Raw genomic sequence first — 20,800 nt, 5'->3', positions numbered from 1 at the left:
TTATTTGGCGCAGAAGGAAGCTGAAACGCAGTAGGTCAAGTAGGCCGCAGCCCTTCCTACTACAAATGTGTGCAGAAACTAATTTAGCAAAACACTCCTCTTCAAGAAATAAACCAGCAGAAAGGAAAAAAAGGTGATCCAGGATTCCCTTTGTGTGCTGTTACATTTTACTTGCAAAGATGGGTTTTTCTTCTTAAAAAACAGAAGCATTCAGAAATGGTATCTGCGCACACTTGTAGTCCATTAAGTGGCACCACTCATTTTACCCTCTCAGAATCTGACCACTGCTTTCTGGCGCTCTACCAAGACTGGGCATGAGCTTTTTTCCCCGCCCATCAGCACCTCCGAGTGCAAGTCAGACAGCTGCAGAAGCAATTCCTTTGAAACAGGGGCAACGCAAATGATCTTGAGAAGAACACTTCGTCTCCTTGGCAAGGGTAGGAGACTCCTCTGAAAGCGCTCAAGACAGTCTTCTCCTCCACGGCTTGACTTTTTACCTACGTGAATAGGAGCTGCCCTCAGCTCACAAATCAGGCTCGGCTTGAGGTGACGGTAGGTGAGCCATCCTCTGCTCTGGGGGGAGGTGCACAAAGAGGCAAGGCCTCTTCCTCTGCCCAAACCACACACCCCTGAGCCGGACGATTCCACTTTGCCACACTACAGCCTCACTCGTATCATCTCCGCAAGTTCAGCTTCAGAGAAGAGGAGCTGATTTTGCAGAAAGCATCAGTGATGGTGGCTGCAACGCCAAGCACAGGGCGAGAGAGGGAGTTGCAGCTTGCAAGCCTCTCGGTTTAGCTGCCAAAACACCGTGAAACCTCAATACCGGTTGTGGCGTGCTGGGCAAGCCTGTTCCCGCCCCATCAGAGAAGCCGGGAAGGGAAAGGGAGAGATTTGTCCTAGTCCCGCGTCTCAGTGCTCTTCTTATTGCTGTGGCCCACTGCAAAGGACTGCATAGGACAGGGAGAAGGACAGGCGCAGAGTCCGCACACGGAACAGACGCTAGGGTGACACACGAGACAAGACTAGCCCTTCACCAAAAGAAAAGGGGGAAAAATGCTGCTTTTGCAGTTGCATCCTGTCCCAGGCTGTCAGTCCTACAATGAGCCCACAGGGATGACTAACTGGAGTGGGGGTGGGGACGGGACATCGCTGCTGCTCAACAGCACGCTGCTCTGAGGCCGAAGCCTGATTTCCAGGGGAAAAGAAGAGACAATGGACTCAGGGAACCACGCAGGGAGCGGGGGGGAGGGGGGTTCACAATTCTGACAACCAAAATCCAGCTTGCACTTGCTTGATGTGACTGGGCAGGAACGCAAGCTGGCATAGCAGGCTAGGAACAGCCATTGTCTGAGCGCCCGGAGCAGCACCTGGGCTGTAAGGGAAGCTGTCAGGGAGTGTACTCCAGGGAGGTGTAGCGACCGGAGCCATCGCGAGTCCACTCCCCTGAACCCCCACTTTCTCTTTGCAACAACAAAACAAAGAGCATCCCACAGATCAAGGCAGCACGGACGAGAGGACAGAACAGAGCAGAGCAGTCCGTAACACACAACAGGGAGTGATTCCTGGCGCAGCGGGGCCTCTCCACCTCTATCATTCCAGTCAGTGCAGGGGCTGGTGGAACAGCTGCCGCCGCCACAGGCTACATCCAGGGGACTGGCTGTGGCCCTCCAGCACAACACAACTCTTCCTCCTCTTTTTGCTGAGGGAAGTTCAGAGGAGAGTTTATGGTGCCGAGCGTGGCAGGATGAGAGCCCGTGTGGACCAGAAACAGATTTCCTGCCTTGCCAAGCCAGAGAAAGCTGAGCCTGCCTGCACCACTAAGTTGGTTCCAGTGAAACATGAAGTGGGACAGGCTGAGCATCATGGGGGGTGGGGGGGTGGGAGGCTTGGTGGTCACAGAAGCCTGAACTGTAGTAAAGCTCCTTTGCAAATACTGTAATAGCCAGAAAACCATCTCTTAATACCTTTTGCTTTAAGCCTCTGGCTACCATGCAGTTCTTTGCCACAACAGGCAGTTTCTGTTTAGATGGGGGGTGGGGTGGGGAAGAGACAGGAGAGGAGAGAGGAGAGAACAGGGAAATACTGAAAGGCGACCAAAATAATAATCTGCAAGATTAGGATCTCAGCTGTACCTTAAGACCGCTTGGTACCTTCACTCCCCCTGTGGCAGAGAGGGGCACCCTCCCCTCACTTTGCACAGAAGGGGGGGGTGCAGGCAGGAGGGGAAGGCTCGAGAAAGGAGACGGACTGACTGGTGTGGAGGTGGATTGCCATGGCTTCCAATTGCAGCCAACAGGTCAAGGGTTCAAGATCAAAGCTGGTGACCTCTGTCTCCTCTCCCTGGAACAGTCTTGAGTAGAACGGCTTAAATCCTGGGCAACAGCTTCTCAATGAAATCTTTCACAGCCATCATCTCCTGCACAGATTGAAGAGGAAGGAAAAATGCTTTTTTACTTCTTGAGGCCAAGCTGGAGAGAAGGACCCACCCAAGAAGCATTGATGCCTCCCTTCCTGCCCTAAGTCCTAGGATACCCAAAACGTTATCAGTAAAAACTCAGTATGCACACTTGGAGGCCTTAAGGTTGTTCTGTACCACAAGGGGGACCAGAAACTTTAAGGGAAAAAAAAATCTCAGAAATGGAAAGAAGTATTTTAGAAACATTCCTTCCCCATTAGTCACTACCACAGAAACGTTAAGCAAACCTTTGGTGACAACCATTCGAGGAAGCTTTTATAGCAATTTTAATATGCAAATGATTTTACTACCACAGACTAAGAATGCTTGCCTTGCGGAATTAGTGCTTTAAATATACACATATCCCATTATCATAAATCTCTGCAGGCATTTGCAGCGGCCCAACGTAGAACGCAAGCTCGGCCTGCAGGCCACCTGAGACGGGGCTTTCTAGAAAGCTGAAGTGTGTGTTACATAAGTATGGCTTCCTTCCATATAGAGCAGGGTTTCTCAGCCTTGGCCACTTGAAGACGTGTGGACTTTGACTCCCAGAGAAACACCGATATAGAGACACGACTGCAAAGAAGTCTCCACCTCCAGTTGCTGCCAGCTGAAACTCTGAAGATGCAAGATCTGGGGACAGAACTTGCCAGGCAAAATAAAGTGCCTGAACCCCAAACTCTCAGCAGGCGTCTTTTTGCAACCAGGCCCCTGCTGTGGGGAGCCGAGCGCCCGCCAACCAACCTGAGGGCAAGAGTTGTGCATCACCCTTGGATAGGTCCTGAACTGGATTCGACTAGGATTCACAATCCCCTTCAGCTTCTCTGCAGTGAGAGCTCCAAAGCGCACCGGGACCATGGGGTCCATCTCGCCATGGCACTGCAGAATGGGGAGGTCTTTGTTCACGCCGTTATTTGCAGCCTGCCATCGGAATGGGGGGAAAAAGAAACAGCTGCAAGGAAAGCTGTGAATCGGCTAGGAACGGACAGAAAGGCAGCGTCTTGGATGGTTGTGGCCAAGGACTGGTTCTTTGGCTTTTTCTACGAACCAGCCCAGCCTGCACCTCTCCACCCTCTCCCCAGTTGCAAAAGAGAGGTGAACCACATACCTGAGGGAAGGTCTTGTGCAGGGGAAGCCAGCAGCTGAGGGCCACGACGCCAGCCAATTGGTGGGGGCAAGTGAGCGCTGTGTAGAGGGAGAGGGCGCCACCCTGAAGCACAGCCACATCAGAGAACCGGTCAGAGCTTGTCCCAGTAAGGGTCTTCCACCAACCCCCCCCAACACCCCCCCCCAATCTATGGCCAAGCTAGCCATCGCTTCCCCCAGCCCCACCCCCTCCCCTTCACAGCAAAGAACACTGCCCCCAAAGACAGGCTCCAAGCAACCCTTCCCTTACAATTAATTGCTGAAAAGAATCTTATCGCTGAAAAAAAAAATCATTAACTGTCTGCAAGTTCAACCTTTTTATACACAGGTTGAATGAGATTATTTGCCACCGGACTGTTCGCCAAAAAAGGAAATGGAGAATAAGAAAGATGCTGAAAATCCACCCCAAAAGTCCTGCTCTAGCCTTAGCTTAAAGAGCTTGGCAGACACTATCCCACAGTGTAAATGCATGTTTCCCAGAACCTTAAGAACTAGCAGCTTGTTTTATCTTTTTATGATAGGGGAACAATCCATGGACCACCAGAGATTTAAATACAGCTCCAGATTTCCTCCCAACCTCACTGATTCTGCTGCCAGATTTCCCCCACACAGCAATCCATTATCAGCATATTGTATCTTACATCCGTTATTACTTTTTTCCTACCTGGGAACAAAAATAAATTTAAGGGGAGGGATAGTGGGTTCACGAGAAAGAGTTTGGGGGGGGAAGTTCTCAATTTAATTTTGAACTTAGGTATGAAATGAGAATTGAAGGGTATGCTTGTGTTAGAATTGTACAACTCAATTCATTAATCAGCATGATTACACTACTGTAATTTTATTTTTGAGTTGTTCTCTTTTTATCTTTTTCAGGTGGCCCTGCCTCTTCTGCAGCTGGCCATTCAGATCCCGGTATGATCCTTGGCCTAACAAAGCTGCGCACGTCTCATTTCCAGTAAAGCAGGAAGACTCAAAATAAGGCCTCCTGAAGCAGGTTTGGGCTCTCAAAAAATCCCGCTTTCTTTACACCTTTGGTGCAACCACACAGTCAAGACAGGCATCCTAAAGGAAGCTGGTCACCTCAAGGGGCCTTCACAGGTGCCCCAGAAGCCAGCCCTGAGGTCTCTACTCCCAGCCAGCAAACAGACCTGCCTCCTCCATGCCCATCAGCTCTCACCTGTGAAAAGCCTCCCAAGACGATCCGGTTGGCCGGGATCCCATTTTTTATTTCATGTTCAATTACAGCTTTAACTGGAATGCAGAGAGAGAGAAAGAGACATTCAAGTTGGCAGCAAGGCAACACAGACTTGGAACTGGTCATGAAGCAAACAGGTCTGCTAGTATGGATTCACAGTGTGGTTTGCTCCACTAGAAACACCTCCTTTTGGACTTTGAAAACTAAAGCTGAAGGGGCTACAGAGTTGGCGCTCAAAGGAAAGAACAGAGGTGTGTATAAAGGAGCAGCATGCTGAGAGAAACTATGGGAGATGGCTGCAGTGGTTGCAAAAGTCCGCATTAGCATTACAACAAGTGCACTGGCTTTGCAAAACAGCTCTAGAATTTGCCATGGGAAGGAGGCGGCTTAAAATGACAACACAGGGCAGAACTGTGCCTCTCTTCTTCAGCCAGCCTTGAAGGAAGGGAACTTCTCTTGGGCACACCAAGCTGTAGGACTCCCTGCTATGGGAGGCTAACGTTTCCTCTGACAGTCTTGTGCCAGCTGGTGAAGCCCTTATTTAGGAAGGCATCTCTCTCCTAGACGCATTTTATTTGATGCCTTTACTTTAGCTCCTCTTACCTGCTTATCGGACAACTCTTCTTTCCCTTGCAGTTGTTTCTGTGCAGCATATTAATTCTCGTTTGCTGCAGTGAGCAAAATAAGCAGTGGGGGGCAGGTTGCTTTGTTTTACAGGAACACAAGAAATAAGCAAGCAGAGAGTGGAAAAGTGCCAGAAGTGCAAATCAAGAGTTTCTTGATCCTGATTCTCCTCCTCCCTTTCCTGCCAGCATTAACCTTTACGTTTCTCAAAGAAGGGCTGGAGCTCAAGGGAAAACGACATGGTTTCCAGATTCTATCTTTTCATCTCCATCTTAGATCTGGGAAAGACTCCAGCTAGAGGCCTTTCTCCAAACCTGGTGCTCTCCAGATGTGTGCAACTCCCAGACAGTGTGGCCCACAGCCAAGGTGCAGGGCAGAGGCAGACCGCTTTAAGAGCCACAGGTACCATGTGGCAGGCAATTTTTTTTTGCGGGGGGCGGGGTGGTGGTGGAGCAGGCAGGCATTGTACTTTTTACAATTTATTTACTTTTTTCCTGGGCTCCAAAGCAGTGGGAGACACCGCCATATCACTACCAGTATTATTACCACAATGCTGGCCCCTTCTTTAGGAAGGGGTGCTTATGGAACTGATCTATTTAAAAAAAAATAAAATGAAGCCAGCTCATTAGGTGCATTAGAAACTTAAGATACCAAATTTGTGTAATTTCACATGCATAGAGAAAAAGGGGGGAAAAATCACAATTAATTTAGATAGCATAACTGGCAAGTGACGCAGGGGCCACAAAAAGGAGGCTATGGGAAATCACTAGAATCCTTTGAATTGCCCAACTGGAGTGTAAATTATTTTGAGGTAAGAGCCCGATGTAACAAAGGCAACTTCTGTTCTAAAAGCAAGGTTATATGTGCAGCAAGGCAAGTTGGATTCCCTCAAGCCCAATGCTCCATTCTGTTTTCTGTTCAAATTTATGACCTGCATGTCTGCACATTCCCAAGGACCGCTTATGTTATTCAAAAGGTAGCCTGCAGAGCCCCAATGCTCCCTGTGCACTCAGCTGGAGAATCTTGACATTTGGCTTCTGTGATATTCAAGAAGTTGGATTTTTCGGGCCATTTCACTGGCTTTAATTTTTGCGTGAATTAGGCAGTAACTGCAAAAGCAGAAAGGGTTCAGAGTTCTTTATAGCCCCACAGAAAGATCCCAACCACCTTTTTTGGTTTCCAAGCACTGGCAATTACGATTGAGAGAAATGTGGGCTGGCTTTGAAAATGCCCAAGGAAACACCTCTTACTGTTCTCAGCAGCTTTTTTAATTCCGTTTTCATCTTCCGGTGCATCCGGACTTAGTCCCATTAAATCAAACCTGAAATGGGGGGAAAAAGGGAAAGTCAGCCATTGTTCTGACGTTCTAAAATGCTAACCTAGGGCCAGGGAAGTAAGCTGATTGGAGGCATAACATTATGCTGCAGTGGTAACTTGGCTATTCTATATGGAGCTCCAGCAGCAGCACTTGGAAACAGGGGCAAAATTCCGTCTACCTCTCAGCTGCATGCTGATCTGACTTCCACCTTAAAAAGAGGCATCAACTGACCAGATCTATTCTACTTTTGGCAAATGCATGACAGTCTATGATTAAGATCGATTAGATGTGTATGAATAGGATTCATGTCATTGCCCAGAGCTACAACAACTTTCCGCAAGGTGTCCTGCATACCCTGCAGACGTGTTAGGGCTGCAGCCCCAACCCCGCCCAACTCCCCAGCCAGCTATGTCCCACAGCCACAATATATTTGGAGGGCAGCAGTTTGGGGGAAGCTGAACTGGAAGCTTTATGGCAGGCAGCAGTTTGAAAAAAAGGTGAAAGAACACGTGAAAAATCCAATACATACGTTAGGCTAAGATTATTACAAGGCTGTGTACCGAATGGCTGTATTCACACCACACGCTTAATGTTATTAAGTGAATACTTCCACCAGTAAACTCCATGTGTTCTCTCCAAATTTGCACCAACCCATCGGCCCACTGCTTCACCTTTTTCTTCACCATTTCACCTGGGTCCTTCCCACTGCTCCTAGGGGCAGTTTCAGCTGAAACTGAAAATCCAAGGAATATTGTTAAGTACTAACCAGGAGGGCATAACCATCTTCATGTTGAGAGTGACAGGGATCCTGGGTCTGCAAAGAGAGAGGGGAGATGGGCTATAATTCTAGCAGGACCAAGGTTAGAAGGCTAAGAATCTGAAATGATGCAGAAATATCAATTTTTTTAAATTTAATATTTTTTATTTTTATCCTGCCTTCATTATTTTTATAAATAACTCAAGGCAGCAAACATACCTAATACTCCTTCCTCCTCCTATTTTCCCCACAACCACCACCCTGTGAGGTGGGCTGGGAGAGAGGGACTGGCCCAAGGTCATCCAGCCAGCTTTCATGCCTAAGGCGGGACTAGAACTCACTGCCTCCTGGTTTCTAGCCCAGCACCCTAACCACCAGACCAAACTGGCTCATAACTTTAAAAAAACCAGCACCAAGATTCTTGGAATTCTTAAGCTGTGCACTAAGTCAAATCTACACATGTACAGTTCAGCATCAGGGCTACAGTCAAGACCTGCCCCATAAAACCAGCAGTTGGAAAGACACTTTGTAGACCAGGCTTGGAAAGATCCCCAGATCAGGTGTGTAAAGCAAGAGAAAGCAAAGCTGCTCTGCTTGTCTCCTCTCTATGCCGCTCAGAGTCCCTCCTCGATCAAGCCATGTTTGGCATGGTTGCTTAGTAAGGTACCCTGGGATCTGACCATTTGGGGACTGACTTGATTCCTTTTGCTAGGAAGCAGCGGAGAAACACAGCTCCATTTCTTCCTTTTGACCCTGCCCTCAGCATCGCTGGCTTTGGGACCAGGGAACTTCTGCCTATGGCCCATCGCTGAAGCTCAAGCAACAAGACTGACAGATTGCCTGCCTGGAATCAGCCACAGAATGTGCTGCACGAACCACTGGGACTGTTTTCCAAGGTAAGGAGAAGGACATCGAGAAAAGCAAGAGGACTGGTGGCAGGTTCAGGGCACAGCTTTGGGTACTTTCCAGGCACAATCTCCCATGTTTACTAATAGTGTAGGTGAGGATGAAGCAGCCCTGTACAGTCCCTTTGGAGCCCCCCCACCAACTCATTCTAGCCTTACTGTTTGCCTGTTCAGGACCAGAAGGTATTCAGATGGGAACTGCACATCAACTCCCTGTCCATTTCAATGGATGAATCTCAATCTTGGTTGCTAACAAGGTCCCACATTTGGAATTCTGCACATGGCCAAACAAAGCTGGGGCTCAGTTGGGGCTTTGTGACTGACTGTATTCAAGATCCCCCAGAGCTGTTAATGGGGAGGACAATACAGTGTCAAAGCATACAACTTCAGGCAATAATACAGAATAAACCAATTATTACTGAGACTCATTGGCACAAATTATGTCACACCCTACACATACTTCCAGCCAATGAGCCCAAGCCTAAAGGAGTTTGGAGTAGGTAAATTCCTTTTTCTCAGTCTGTTAAGGAAGGAGTGAAAAAATGGGGGCTCAAGAAAAAGGCTATAGGGTCAAAGGGGAGATAGCAAGAGCTATAGCTCAGTATTTTAACCCCTAGCCCAAGCATTAGCTTGCAGGCTTCTAAGACCTATGCATCTTGAGCAGTAGGGAAGCATCACTTCTAGTTGGGAAAACCTGATAGATCAAGAGTGACATGCAACATAGCAAATATTAGAAGTATATGCCAATTTCTGAGCTACGCAATGCCTCTGCTCATTATTCTCTGCTCCAGTTCTCTGCTTGCAACCTGCAGTCCTCCCATTTGTGGGCGCTGTTCTCTGGTTTTGCAGCACCCTTTTCAAACCACAATACCTGGCCCTGCCCACTATCGATCTTTCCATCTTCAGGAAAAGATAATGCTGGGAGCCCTGGTATACCACAAGGTTATGCTGAATGAGTCTCCTGGTAGCCTTCTACTGCTTTTTAGACAGTAGCAGTTACAAACCTCTATAACTATTGTGCCAATATTAGGTTATCGCATTTCTTGTCCTGAAGGTTGTGTCAATGGCACACTGCCCTGAGAGCCCTGAAATGAAGGGCAGAGATATTTTACTTAAAAGCAGGGGTGGGCAACTCTTTTCGGTCTAGAAGCTGCACTTCATCTTTCTGCCCTGCCCAAGAGCTGTAAGCGGTGTGGCCAGTGATAGCACAACATCACAGAGCAGGTGCTTTTATGTTTCCAGAGGTTTTCATCCCTCAGTGGGAAAATCGCAAATTGAGGGAGAAGTTCAGTGTTTTTAAGCTCGTATTCTAACAGAGAACAGTGGTGACGCTGTACTTACGCATGAGGGCAGATGTATTTCACGTAAGGGAGCCGGATGGAAGACAGAGCATCAGCCCAGCTGTGCCTGAAGGGGAAAGGAGAAAGAAAACAGATCAGGCCACCATCCCACATAAAAATGAAAAGGCAAACATCTTCCACTGCCCCAGCAGCTCATTCCTTAAAAAAAAAAAAAGCAGTTGGGAATGTGCCCACAGCTGCCAATTGCATTAAGCATCTGTGCATGGTTTTCCCAAAGACTCAGAATAATTCCCAACTTCTGCATCAGTGAGGACAGCCTGCTAAGGGAAGTCAGCACTATCCCCATATCAGGGCAACATTCAGACATATGAGTTCCCCCCAAACCTGCATGTTCCAAATGAATATGCGGGAAGATCACACATGGACACACTTAATTCAGAGACTGCAGTATCCTCCAAGCAAATCTGAATTAAAAGTTGGCATGTTCTGCTTGACACAGATGCTACTGGATAGGTTCCACCCTGTTCTGGAAAGGCAACCCATCCTCCCAATTGTTTACACCAGCAGTATACAATCTAATGCCCTCCAAGCATTTAAAATGTCAGTTCCTATCAGCATGGCCAGTGGCAAATAATTGTGACAGTTATAGTCCAAAACATCCCTGGCTTATTCCTTTTGCTAGCCTTGCTCAGTTGCTTATACCATACACATCTGTCTTAGCCTGGCATAGCAGCACTGTGATGGAAAGAGCTACTTCTGATTTATTGGGGAGAAGAACGGCATCAAGGGCTCACTAAAAGACTATGTCAGTGTGATGGGCCATTGTAGAAATAGAATGCATTTTATTAATTGATTTGTGGGATTTACATTTTGCCCTTTTGCCAATGGATGGTGTGCAAGGATTCATTGGTATAATGAAAATGACAGGCTTAAGTCCCCAGAGGACTCAGAAGGACCCATGACTGAAACCTTGGAGATGTGTTTCCTTCAGGACAGATCCAGAGACAAGAGACTTTGGGGGACAGGGGTGCGATTCAGTCTCCTGATGTCTAGGACAACCAATGTGGGAATATTACAAGACACAGATCTATTTTTGGAATGAGGGTGGGCTTAAGGGCAAAAATAGGAAATTGCTGTATGGGGGGTTAATTTGGGATAATTTTTTATAGAGTGATGTGGAGGAGATGGAATTAGTCTGCCTCCCATTAGACTCCTGCTCCCGTTCTCACCCTTAAATTTTTAAACAAACTAATAAACATGCTGCAAAAATATGTCCATTTTTAAAATCAAATTGGGTTGTTGGGAAGCTGCATCGGCCCACAACTGCTAACACCCGCACAGATGGCTCAACAGCTTCCTAAGTTCTTTCTTGTACAAAACTAGGTTTTAAACACAGAAGTCATCATCTCTATCTCAGCACCTTCTCATTCCAATCCTGCTCCACATGTTGGCTACAATAGCAAAATTTCCCATTTACCCCCAGCCCCCGATTTCTCCAATCAAGGCTTGTGCAATGCAGAGGGATTTTTGCTTCCCCCACTCCCATTACCAGCAGCTGTACACCCCAGATTTCCCCAATACTCACCCAGTGTCACCAAGCCCGTGCAAAAAAATGACCTGCAAAGCCAAGCAGAAAATAAGCACATTAGCCGGCTCAGCAAGTGAGAAAGTGCTAGCGAAGCTAATCACGAAGTGTTCTGTGAGGTCAATTAGTTGCAAAACAACAACAGATTATGCAGAAAGGAAGAAGCCAAAAGCACCCAACCTAAGGTGGTTAGGGGAAGATGAAAATGGAGAAGATGCATGTGACTGACAATTTGTGACCAAGTTACCATCCCATCACGATCCCTTCTCCCAAGATGATGATTCACTGGAAAAAAAAATATACATATATATCTGTCCCATTTTGATTTCATTTTACTAAATGAGCAAAGTTCCCTCATCTGGAATTTCCATGCCTAGGTAAGAAACCTTTCTTCTTACGTGGCACCAGCCGGCCAAAGCTATTGCCATCTGTGAGTTAATCTGACAGGCTGCCATTACCTGCTTCTCCCCAACTCCTTCCTAGTTCATTCTGATTCTCCACCCCTGTCCACCAAAGCAAGATAAAATGATTTCACCAGAGCAGGAGCACAGAATTCAGCTTCCTGATAAACGAAGCTTCTACCGTTACAGAGAGCAAGCTCCCTATAGACTGTGAAAGTGTATACAGAAGCAGTGGGCAGTGCCTAATGAAATCCCAGAAAGCAAAGGAGCCATTTCCAGGACCTCTTAGAGAGTTATCCAGCTTTACTTGTGGCACGGATCTTGAGATCTGGTGTGGTTCAAGTCACTCCTGCGTAAGGAAAACTTGACCTTCAATTTTTTTTATGGAAAACTAATGTTGTGGAATCTGTGATTGTGGCAAAAGAGCAGAAACTTTTATATCTTATAGGGTCCCCCTCCCCACGCTTGGCCAAAAAAACATCTACTGCCCGAGCTTCATCCTTCATATAATCTGCTCCTTCTCTGTTCACTGTTCTTTGCCAAAGACATTTCAGATTCTATAATCGCTTTTCCCCACCATCTCTGATCAACGTATATTATCAACCAATACACATTCCAACAAAGTATTTCAGCATTTTAACGTTTCTCAATGGAATCTCACAATAGACGGAAGTTGGCACTTCAATAATTCAAAATTCCAAGAATCCCAGAACACCGAGCACCTCCAAAGTTTCATACCCATTCTGTCCTACTTTTCTACCAGTTGTTCAATACGCTGGAATTATAACCCCCTTTGACACGTGCTGCGAACATTTGCATAATACCCTAGAAAAAGAATATGGGTGTCCCAGTGCTGGAATTGCACTGCTGAATCTGAGACTTAACTGGTCAACATCAGTAGTCGTGACTCTGTGGTTTCAGCTCAATGGCCACACAAGTGCAGAATATAGTGCAATGTACAGTGTTTACTGTATGTGCATCTCGGACCGCTTAATTTTGGAGAGGCCAATTGGTAATTCTTAAGACCATGAAGAATGAAGGATCTGCTGACTGGATAGCACTAACAACAGTCAGCAAGAAACCGCGTCAGTGCCAAAAGCATCTCGGCAGCCGGGTTCCTATCCCCACACTGCTCGGGCTACCTTCTGAAAGCAGAATTGTGTAAGATAAGCCAATCTTGGCAAATATATTTGATCTCCACATTTGTCCTAGCTGACTTTAGATCTTGGTGAAGGGGAAAGTAAAATTCTCTCTTCTACACACAGAGGCAAGCAATACATTTTAGGCAAGATTGGATGGCACAAGTGCAGGCAAGGCCAGTAATGAGACTGAGGAATAAGGTAGTTCTGGAGCTCTGTGGTGCCAGTTCTCTGCTACAGCATTACCAGCTACCATGGTTCACCTCAGCAGCCCCACAACTGGAGGGGGGAAGGGAGGAAGCAAGTTTTAGTCAATTATTACCTAATTAGTGCAAAAGAACAGCACTGAGGGCAACACAGTAGGGTACAGTTGGACTAATTACCTGCCAGAGGCAACCGAGTTGTTTTTGCACAGGTCCTACACAAACAACATTTTACAGTTTATTGGAAAGGAATGAAATTGATGTGATCTCCTGCTGTAGCTCCCCCCCACCAGCCTTCACAAAAGCTGATGCCAAATTCTTATCACCACCACCACCCCCTTCTCCTAAAGAATCTCCCCATTATGGGGAGAACAGCCCCTTTGCCTTCAGTACCAGCAGAGGGGATGGGATAGAGGAGAAAAACCCATTAATTCCTAATCTTTTTGGATCCCAACAGATGGTAAGCCCAAAACAGCACGCCCTTACCGCTGCAGTCTCCCGCTCTGTCCCTGAAACGGTCACAGCATCAGCAAGGAGGGGGACAGACATGTTGTTACCGCACATACAACTACACAGTTCGCACCTGCAGGAGACAAAAGAACCCCACAACTGATTAATTTATTTAAATCAGCCTCCCACAGCCTGACATCTTCAGATGCTGGCTGGGAATTTTGGGAGCGGGATGCCTCTTGCTGCCATGTTAAATACTTAATTTACACATAATTTTTAATGTAAGAAATACTCCTCAGCACTTACCTTTTAGGAACTGATAGCAGTGCTGTGAAGTAAACCACTTTAGGATCCAGAAGATTAACAGCTTCCCATCAAATCCCTGCAGGTTCACCCTCAAACTCCCTCAGTTTTTGCTTGCTCCATAAACAATGAGGGATAGAAGTTTTTAAAAATTTTATTTTTTCATTTTTAATGAAATCCAGCATTTTCTGAGTAACAATTGTAACCCAGAACATTCATGTTTAAAGAGTATCTTTGGCTGCCAGATCAGAAAAATCCGAGTTGCAGTCAACTACTCTGAAGAAGGTGCTTGTCTAGAAAATGTGTTTCACAAAGCCCCAACATAGCTCATAACAAAATCCAACCCAGCTTTGAAAATGTTTTATATTTCTCATAACAGTATGTTTCAAAACGTGCACAAGGATATTGCTAAAATTTCTGAAGAATTTCAATTGCTAAAAAGAGAATTGTGCTACCTAGACTAGAAGCAAAATTTGAACAGATGCACCTGATGTTCAAAACCAGTAAATGTTTTAGAGCCCCATCCAGTTGGAGCAACATGGCTTTCTTTTGTACAGGAACATTAAATATAAAATGAAAAGCACTCCAAGGTGTCTTAGTTTTCTCTGCAACTGGACAATGACCTACATGCTGGGATTAAGATTAGTCATAGGTATTAAACATTACATGTTCTGCATATTTAGATTAGCCTTCCCATATTAATACCCTTGCCAGCATGCTGGTTGAGAATTATGTGTGCTGAAGTCCAACTGGCAGCTTCAGATTGGGAAACACTTCTCTAGACAAATTATTCCTTTCCTGAGTCACCCCCAAGGCTATTTTTTTAAAAAAATTAGTATTTTATTAAAAGTTAATTTCTCACTTTCTGTATGTATCTATGAATTGTAAATAAGGTATACACAGAAAGAACAGTGAATGAGAATATGGTCTCAAAAGAGAAAAACTCAAAGCATAGCTGCACTTAGAAATGTGTTCAGAATAACCTTGTTTCCTAGTATATAAGTATATGTAGATGCAGATACATACATGAGAATGTGCCCTAATATGCTAAGAACTGGTTGCCAAATGTTAGCTAATGCTTCCCTCTTCCCAAATTTATCTTAGAATCCCGGAATGCTTCCAAATGTTTTCAACTGCTCTTTCAACTGTTACCACAGCTTATTTCAGTTATGGCTGTAAAAACCTCATAAGAGTACTAGGGACAGGAAGAACAGCCTTTTATCTTTAATGGGAGATAAACAGGAAAAGAATAGCATGTTCGGTGGTAAAATATATATATAGTTGGACTAATTACTTGCCAGAGGCAACGGAGTTGTTTTTGCACAGGTCCTACACAAACAACAGTTTACAGTTTATTGGAAAGGAATGAAACTGATGTGATCTCCTGCTGTAGCTCCCCCCACACCAGCCGGCTAATTTCATTTAATTTTATTCACCATCCCCGACTGATAAAACACAAATGCAAAATTTAAAATACAGGGGAAAAAACCTGAAACAATAACAAGAAGATGATATCACCCAGGTTTTGCGAGCCATAGCTATTGCTAGAATAGGCAGCAAACATACCTAATACCCCTGCCTTCTATTTTCCCCACAACGACCACCTGTGAGGAGGGTTGGGCTGAGAGAGAGAGAGGGACTGGCCCAAGGCCACCCAGCCGGCTTTCGTGCCCAAGGCGGGACTAGAACTCACATTGTACATTATATTTCACATAAGGAATGCAAACAGCCAGTCTGCTGGTAGCATTTACCTCCACTGCTCCCCAAGTATCATGAGTTACAATGAAAAATTCATCGTAAGTGACATTTCCAGAATTTTAGTTACCTGTTACAGAAGATGAATGAACAATCCTTTGGCTTGTGAAATAAAGTCTAAGAAATGTATTGTGACTTTATTTATTTATTATTTATTATTCAAAATTTGCTACCGCCCATCTCCCCCTTTTTTGACTTCCTGACAAAAATAGCAATCCAAGTGGCTATTTTCCAGAAGCCTAAATGTTCTATACCTAAATTAAGCACAGACCATCTTTTAAAGAAAAAAACCTACGTACAGTATTTTATCTCACACCAACTTTGCAGACATGGCTCTAGCTAGCAATGGTAATCAGATTAGATAAACTAGTAGCATTAGATTTCCTGATGCAAAAATTCAAGTTGATGAACAAGCTAAGGCAGCCTTTGGAAAAAAAGGAAAGCATTTTGCAAGTTTTTAGCATATGTCCTTCCATCCACACAGAGGGACATCTATGGCACAGGCAGCCTAAAAGACCAACTTTCCTCCAGTTTGGAAGTATTTTCCTCCCTGATTACTTAGTCATTCACCCAGTTGCCTAAGAGATACAATGAAGCTCTGTCTAGTGTTAAATCCATTTATAGCATATTCTTGGGTGTCTTTTGCTGGGAGGTTTTGCTCAGACTGTTTTAATAACGCCTTCCCCAACTTGGCACACTTCAGTTGCACTGGGACTGACACTCCCAGAGAATGACATGCTAGCTGGGAGTTTGGGCAGCTGTACTCCCAACATGTCTGCATGGTGCCACATTCAAGAATGCTACCTTAGCATTTCAGCAGATTTAAGAAGAAGAAACGGGGCAAAGTCCACCACAATAGAAAATGCCAGAGATTTGGCAGGAATAGGCAATCTGGTGCCTTCAATGTATTTTGGAGTATTATAGCCATCAGATGAGCGAGTGGGGTCAACAGCAGGCTTTGATAAGAGCTGAAGAACGTCACATTAGTCCACATCTGAAATAATGATTTTAAAAAGGCAAACTAATAGAAAAATGCAAAATTCTCTCAATCTATTGGTGGCCTCTTCAGATGCTAATGGCATAAGCTCCAGAAAGAGCTCGTCTCTGTGGTACAAACTCTCTCTCCCACATATCATTTAAAGAAGCAATAGATGATTATTAGTCAATAGGATTGAAGCAGAATGGAAGTATTATACATACAGTATGAATGAAAATAAATCAGCATCTTCCTCAACAGCTTCCACTTCTCTCAGATCAATAGAATATTACTAAGGAGCTTCTATTTGCAAGACATGAATGTACAACTCTCTATAATGCTTTCACTTTTTGGACACTGCATCTCAACAAACTTGCCATCTTTGTGAAAAGCCATTTCATGCTCTGAAACCAATGCCAAATGAGGTGCTACCCTATCCCCTACCTCACCTGTCACCTCCGAATTAAGGTTTTACCCCACTTTTCTGATTGCTGATAACAATGCATGGACAGGAAGAACTCATGGTATCTTCCTTATTACCATAACTATTACTGGTGTAGCTGATAGTAAGGAAAAAACAGTAACCACTCTGGACATTCTGGCACTGAAGACGTTGCCTAGTCTGGCCATGAAACGTCTGCAAGAAAACAAGGCTCAGGGAGCACCAAGGACTCCACAGTTCAACCCTGAGCTACAGATATTCGCTTCAGTTGATACGCTGGACATTATCTACTGCACATGGCTTGACCAAAAAGGCCATTTTCTTCCTGCCATCAGAAAGTCTTCTGTAACTTATGTCTTGCAGTGCAGTCATACCACACTCTGGCTCTGTTGCTGCTAGCACAGTCAGAAGAAGAGAAAGATATCACAGCCAGGAAAACAACACTGGAACAGAAACCCAGAAACTAGGCAATCTGAAAATCTCCCTTAGCTTAGCACACAGTAGAGAAAGAACTTGACAAAGCATTTAATTAAGCTTCTGAATTGTGTTAACACAAACTGAAGCATCAGGCACTAATTGGCATGGCTTTTTAAAGGGATTAGATAAATTCATGTTCAAAGGCAGTAAAGAATTCCCATCACACTTAGTTTGTAAGCTTCTGGAGCAATTTGGTTTGCCATAGTTAGAAACAAAAAACTTGGAAAAGGAACTTGGCATGGGCACTTTGCATGGTTCTTAGAGACTACCTTCCACTATTAGAATGAGAATCAAATGAGCTAAAAAACAAATATGATTCTCTAGCCAACTTTACATGAAGAGTGAAGCAGTTCAAAATGGTGAATGGAATTTCAATTGCATTCTCTGTTAACAAAGGGAAGCTATGCAATATTAATAATACTTGCTCAGAAATGAGCTTGCTACAAAGCCCCAATGAGCTCCTAATCAAAGGAATTCTAAAGCAACAACATAGCTTCTTCGTTAGATCTAGCGAAGATATCACAAAACAGTGAGTGAGCAAGCTTTCAAAGAACCGGAAAGCTAGCTTGTTAGTTTATGATATTTTAACTGGCCCTAATAGAGATACTATATTACTGATTATTTTCCCCCTAACAAGCTACCTATATGTTTAGGCTGCTAATATATAACCATTTTTCTATCATCAAAAAGGTGTCATCAATCAATGTTTCCTTGAAACCATGGTAAGATAAAAACCCTTTTGAAAATAAACTGATACTGATTTTTAACTATAACTATAATCAAAGATAATTTTAAAGTGGACATCTCTTCCTCTGGCCCTTTTAATAGGTAAAAAATCATTGTAAGACAGAAGTCAACAAATTTAAAGTTGCTGCTTATACCAGAATCTGGTATCACAAATCAACTGATACCATAAATTGCTTGGTTCCCCAATCTTGTTATTTGGGGAATGGAAAGAGGAACAAATTCTTCCTCCATTAAACTTCCCCCATGCATGGGTATGTTGCCAAATGGCTCCAATCTTTTATTTGTTCAAGATCTAAAAAATACAAAATATTTCTTAATAAAAGGATGTTACCCATAGATGGGAATAAATGCTTCTAGAAGGGCTAATGACCAAATTAGATGGTTTTGGAAGAGAACTGCTCAAAGTCATGGAAGACAAGACTAAAAACCCTTATCAGCCATAGGAACCCAATGGGACAGAACCCCATGTTTATATGCAGGATAAGGTATTTACCAATTTATATAATCCAGAAAGCCTTATGTAACCAAATTTTTGCTGAAGCTGGAATTCAGCCAACTGCCCCTAAAACATGGAATAGAAGTTTATATGTGCTTATTCTTTTCATTTTTTTTTCTCTTTTGGTTTATTGAAATACTGTTGTAGAATTGGGTTCATATTAGGTTCAGTGTTACACAAGCTGGGGAGCATCTGTAATTGAATACCAAATGCTGGCAACAAACAGAAGCGTTAACATTCTCTATACATGCTTTAGGGGCATTTAACTGACTGCCACTAGAGATATAGTGCTAAACTAGAGAGATCCAGTCCCATTTGGCAAGGCTATTTCCATATAAACCTTATGAAAAACACGGGGTCATTCATGTCTGAACAAAATCTGATTCTGTTACAAACAGCATGATTTTCATTAACAGGCTATACTGCAACCACAAAATAGTGATCTGACTCCAACAATTATGACAAACTTAAGCACCAAAATAGTCTCAGAAAGTTTCAAATTGACACATTTAAGGATTTAAATATCTTACGAGCTTACAACCAAAACTATTATTGCTGTCTCTGATTATGAGATCAGCTGGATTTTTTAAAAAAGCATCACCATCCAAATACTGATCCTAATTTATGTATATACATATTGCTTTAATTATGTTGGTTGCAAGCATTATTCAAGCAGGTCACATGTGTTTGTTAAATAATAAACTGACTTTCCTAAGAAAAAGGGTAAAGAGAATTAATTTTATTCATATTATAACCCAAACAGGCTGACGGTATGTTTACACAAAATGCGTGACTAGCCATTATTTACATATCCTGCCTCTTCATGAGATCTGGAGATACCAAATATTTGCATACTTTTTATGATAGCCTAGTAAAGGTACACACCAATTACTGTAAATCTGGTTTGCTTACAAATCACGAACAATATATATGAGATATACATGCCTCTCCTGGAAGGTTGCTCTATGGTTTTCTTAATAAAAGCACTTCCAATAGTCCCCCAACTTTAAAATTGCTTCTGTGATGGATTTTTTTCTTTATAATATCAGATATAATCTCCTGCACTACCATTCAGGCATCATAACAGCCTTATCCGAGACAAGGCACACACTGACCACTCAGTGCTGTGTATCAATTATGCTCATTGGTGAACATCAGAACACCAATGCCTTTCAGCTGAAAACTCCCTCCTCCTTGCAAGCCACAACCATTTTCACCTCCCCATCCTCTTAGAGGACCACTTAGTTGCAAGAAGTAAGTGGGCTACTTTGTTCCATTTCAACATAAAGTTTAACATGGCAAGTGAAGTTCAGAGAAAAACCCCTTGCAGATTCCAGGAATCCTCTTTCTATACGACTCTCAGTGCTGTCTAAGAACTCAACCTTTCTTTATCTGGGCTGTCTGCCCTTCCTCTAGAGCCTGGCTCCCCAATACTCATCTTCTGCCCTCTCCTAGACGGTGTTCATTCAACCTGCTTTTCCTCTTTACGGGATAAACCCACCTTCTCAGTTTGCACGACGCGCTGACCAAATCAACGGGCTGTGCCGCAAATAAACTCACCCCACGTAAAGCCAACCCAAATGAGCACGCGGCGCAAGGGCGGCCGCTGTGTTTATTAGGGGACCCGGCTTGGGCTTCCCCCTCCCCAGGTTCCCCAGCATCTCACCTGGGTACAGAGAACCGGGGAGCTCGAAAGCTTGCACACCTTTACCTGTCCAGGTCCGGTCGGTCCTAATAAAGGCATCCCCCAGCCGATTCCCACCCCATCTCCTCCCACCCCCAGGAGCGTCAGGGCTCGGGCTGCTCCGCATTTCCGCGCCAGGCCTCCTCGCGGCCCCTTCCCTGGATCCAGGGACGCCTCCTCCCTCCTCCCCTCAGGCCCCTCCTCCCCCCAACCGCCACACACGGCCCTCGGGGGCAGCCTGCCCCGCCCCCTTCCCAATACTGCCTGCCCTCATTTTCAGACGGGAGAGGGGCGCGGCCCCATCCTGAACCTCCCGCCCTCCCACCGACCGACCTCCCCCCGCACCGGCCCTCACCTCTTTCTTCCGGCCTCCGTCTCTTCCGACCCGGCTTCTGACTGAGGACTCAGCCAGGCTCTCTCCCCGAACACCGCTCCGGA

The 20,800-nt window shown here is 44.7% G+C and overlaps 1 protein-coding gene across 6 annotated transcripts; it reads right to left on the bottom strand.

The window, feature by feature from the left end:
- Window positions 1–203: 203 nt before the first annotated feature.
- LYPLA2 (lysophospholipase 2) lies at window positions 204–20,800 on the bottom strand. Of its 6 annotated transcripts, none has more exons than XM_063311624.1 (10): window positions 20,718–20,800; window positions 13,519–13,615; window positions 11,290–11,321; window positions 9,745–9,810; window positions 7,508–7,555; window positions 6,674–6,744; window positions 4,782–4,855; window positions 3,567–3,668; window positions 3,203–3,379; window positions 204–2,419 (listed from the first exon to the last, which is right to left on the bottom strand). In XM_063311624.1, the coding sequence occupies exons 2-10, from the start codon at window positions 13,594–13,596 to the stop codon at window positions 2,369–2,371; spliced, it is 699 nt and encodes a 232-aa protein (XP_063167694.1). In that variant the 5' UTR covers window positions 13,597–13,615; window positions 20,718–20,800; the 3' UTR covers window positions 204–2,368. The 6 variants fall into 6 exon arrangements, with proteins under 6 accessions (XP_063167694.1, XP_063167695.1, XP_063167693.1 ...); XM_063311625.1 differs by lacking the exon at window positions 20,718–20,800 and adding an exon at window positions 20,345–20,428; XM_063311623.1 differs by lacking the exon at window positions 20,718–20,800 and adding an exon at window positions 13,789–14,601.

Source organism: Candoia aspera, chromosome 10 (genome assembly GCF_035149785.1).
Source record: "Candoia aspera isolate rCanAsp1 chromosome 10, rCanAsp1.hap2, whole genome shotgun sequence".
Taxonomy (NCBI): domain Eukaryota; kingdom Metazoa; phylum Chordata; class Lepidosauria; order Squamata; family Boidae; genus Candoia; species Candoia aspera.
The sequence above is the reverse complement of the archived record's forward strand: the minus strand, read 5'-3'. Positions and strand labels throughout refer to the sequence as shown.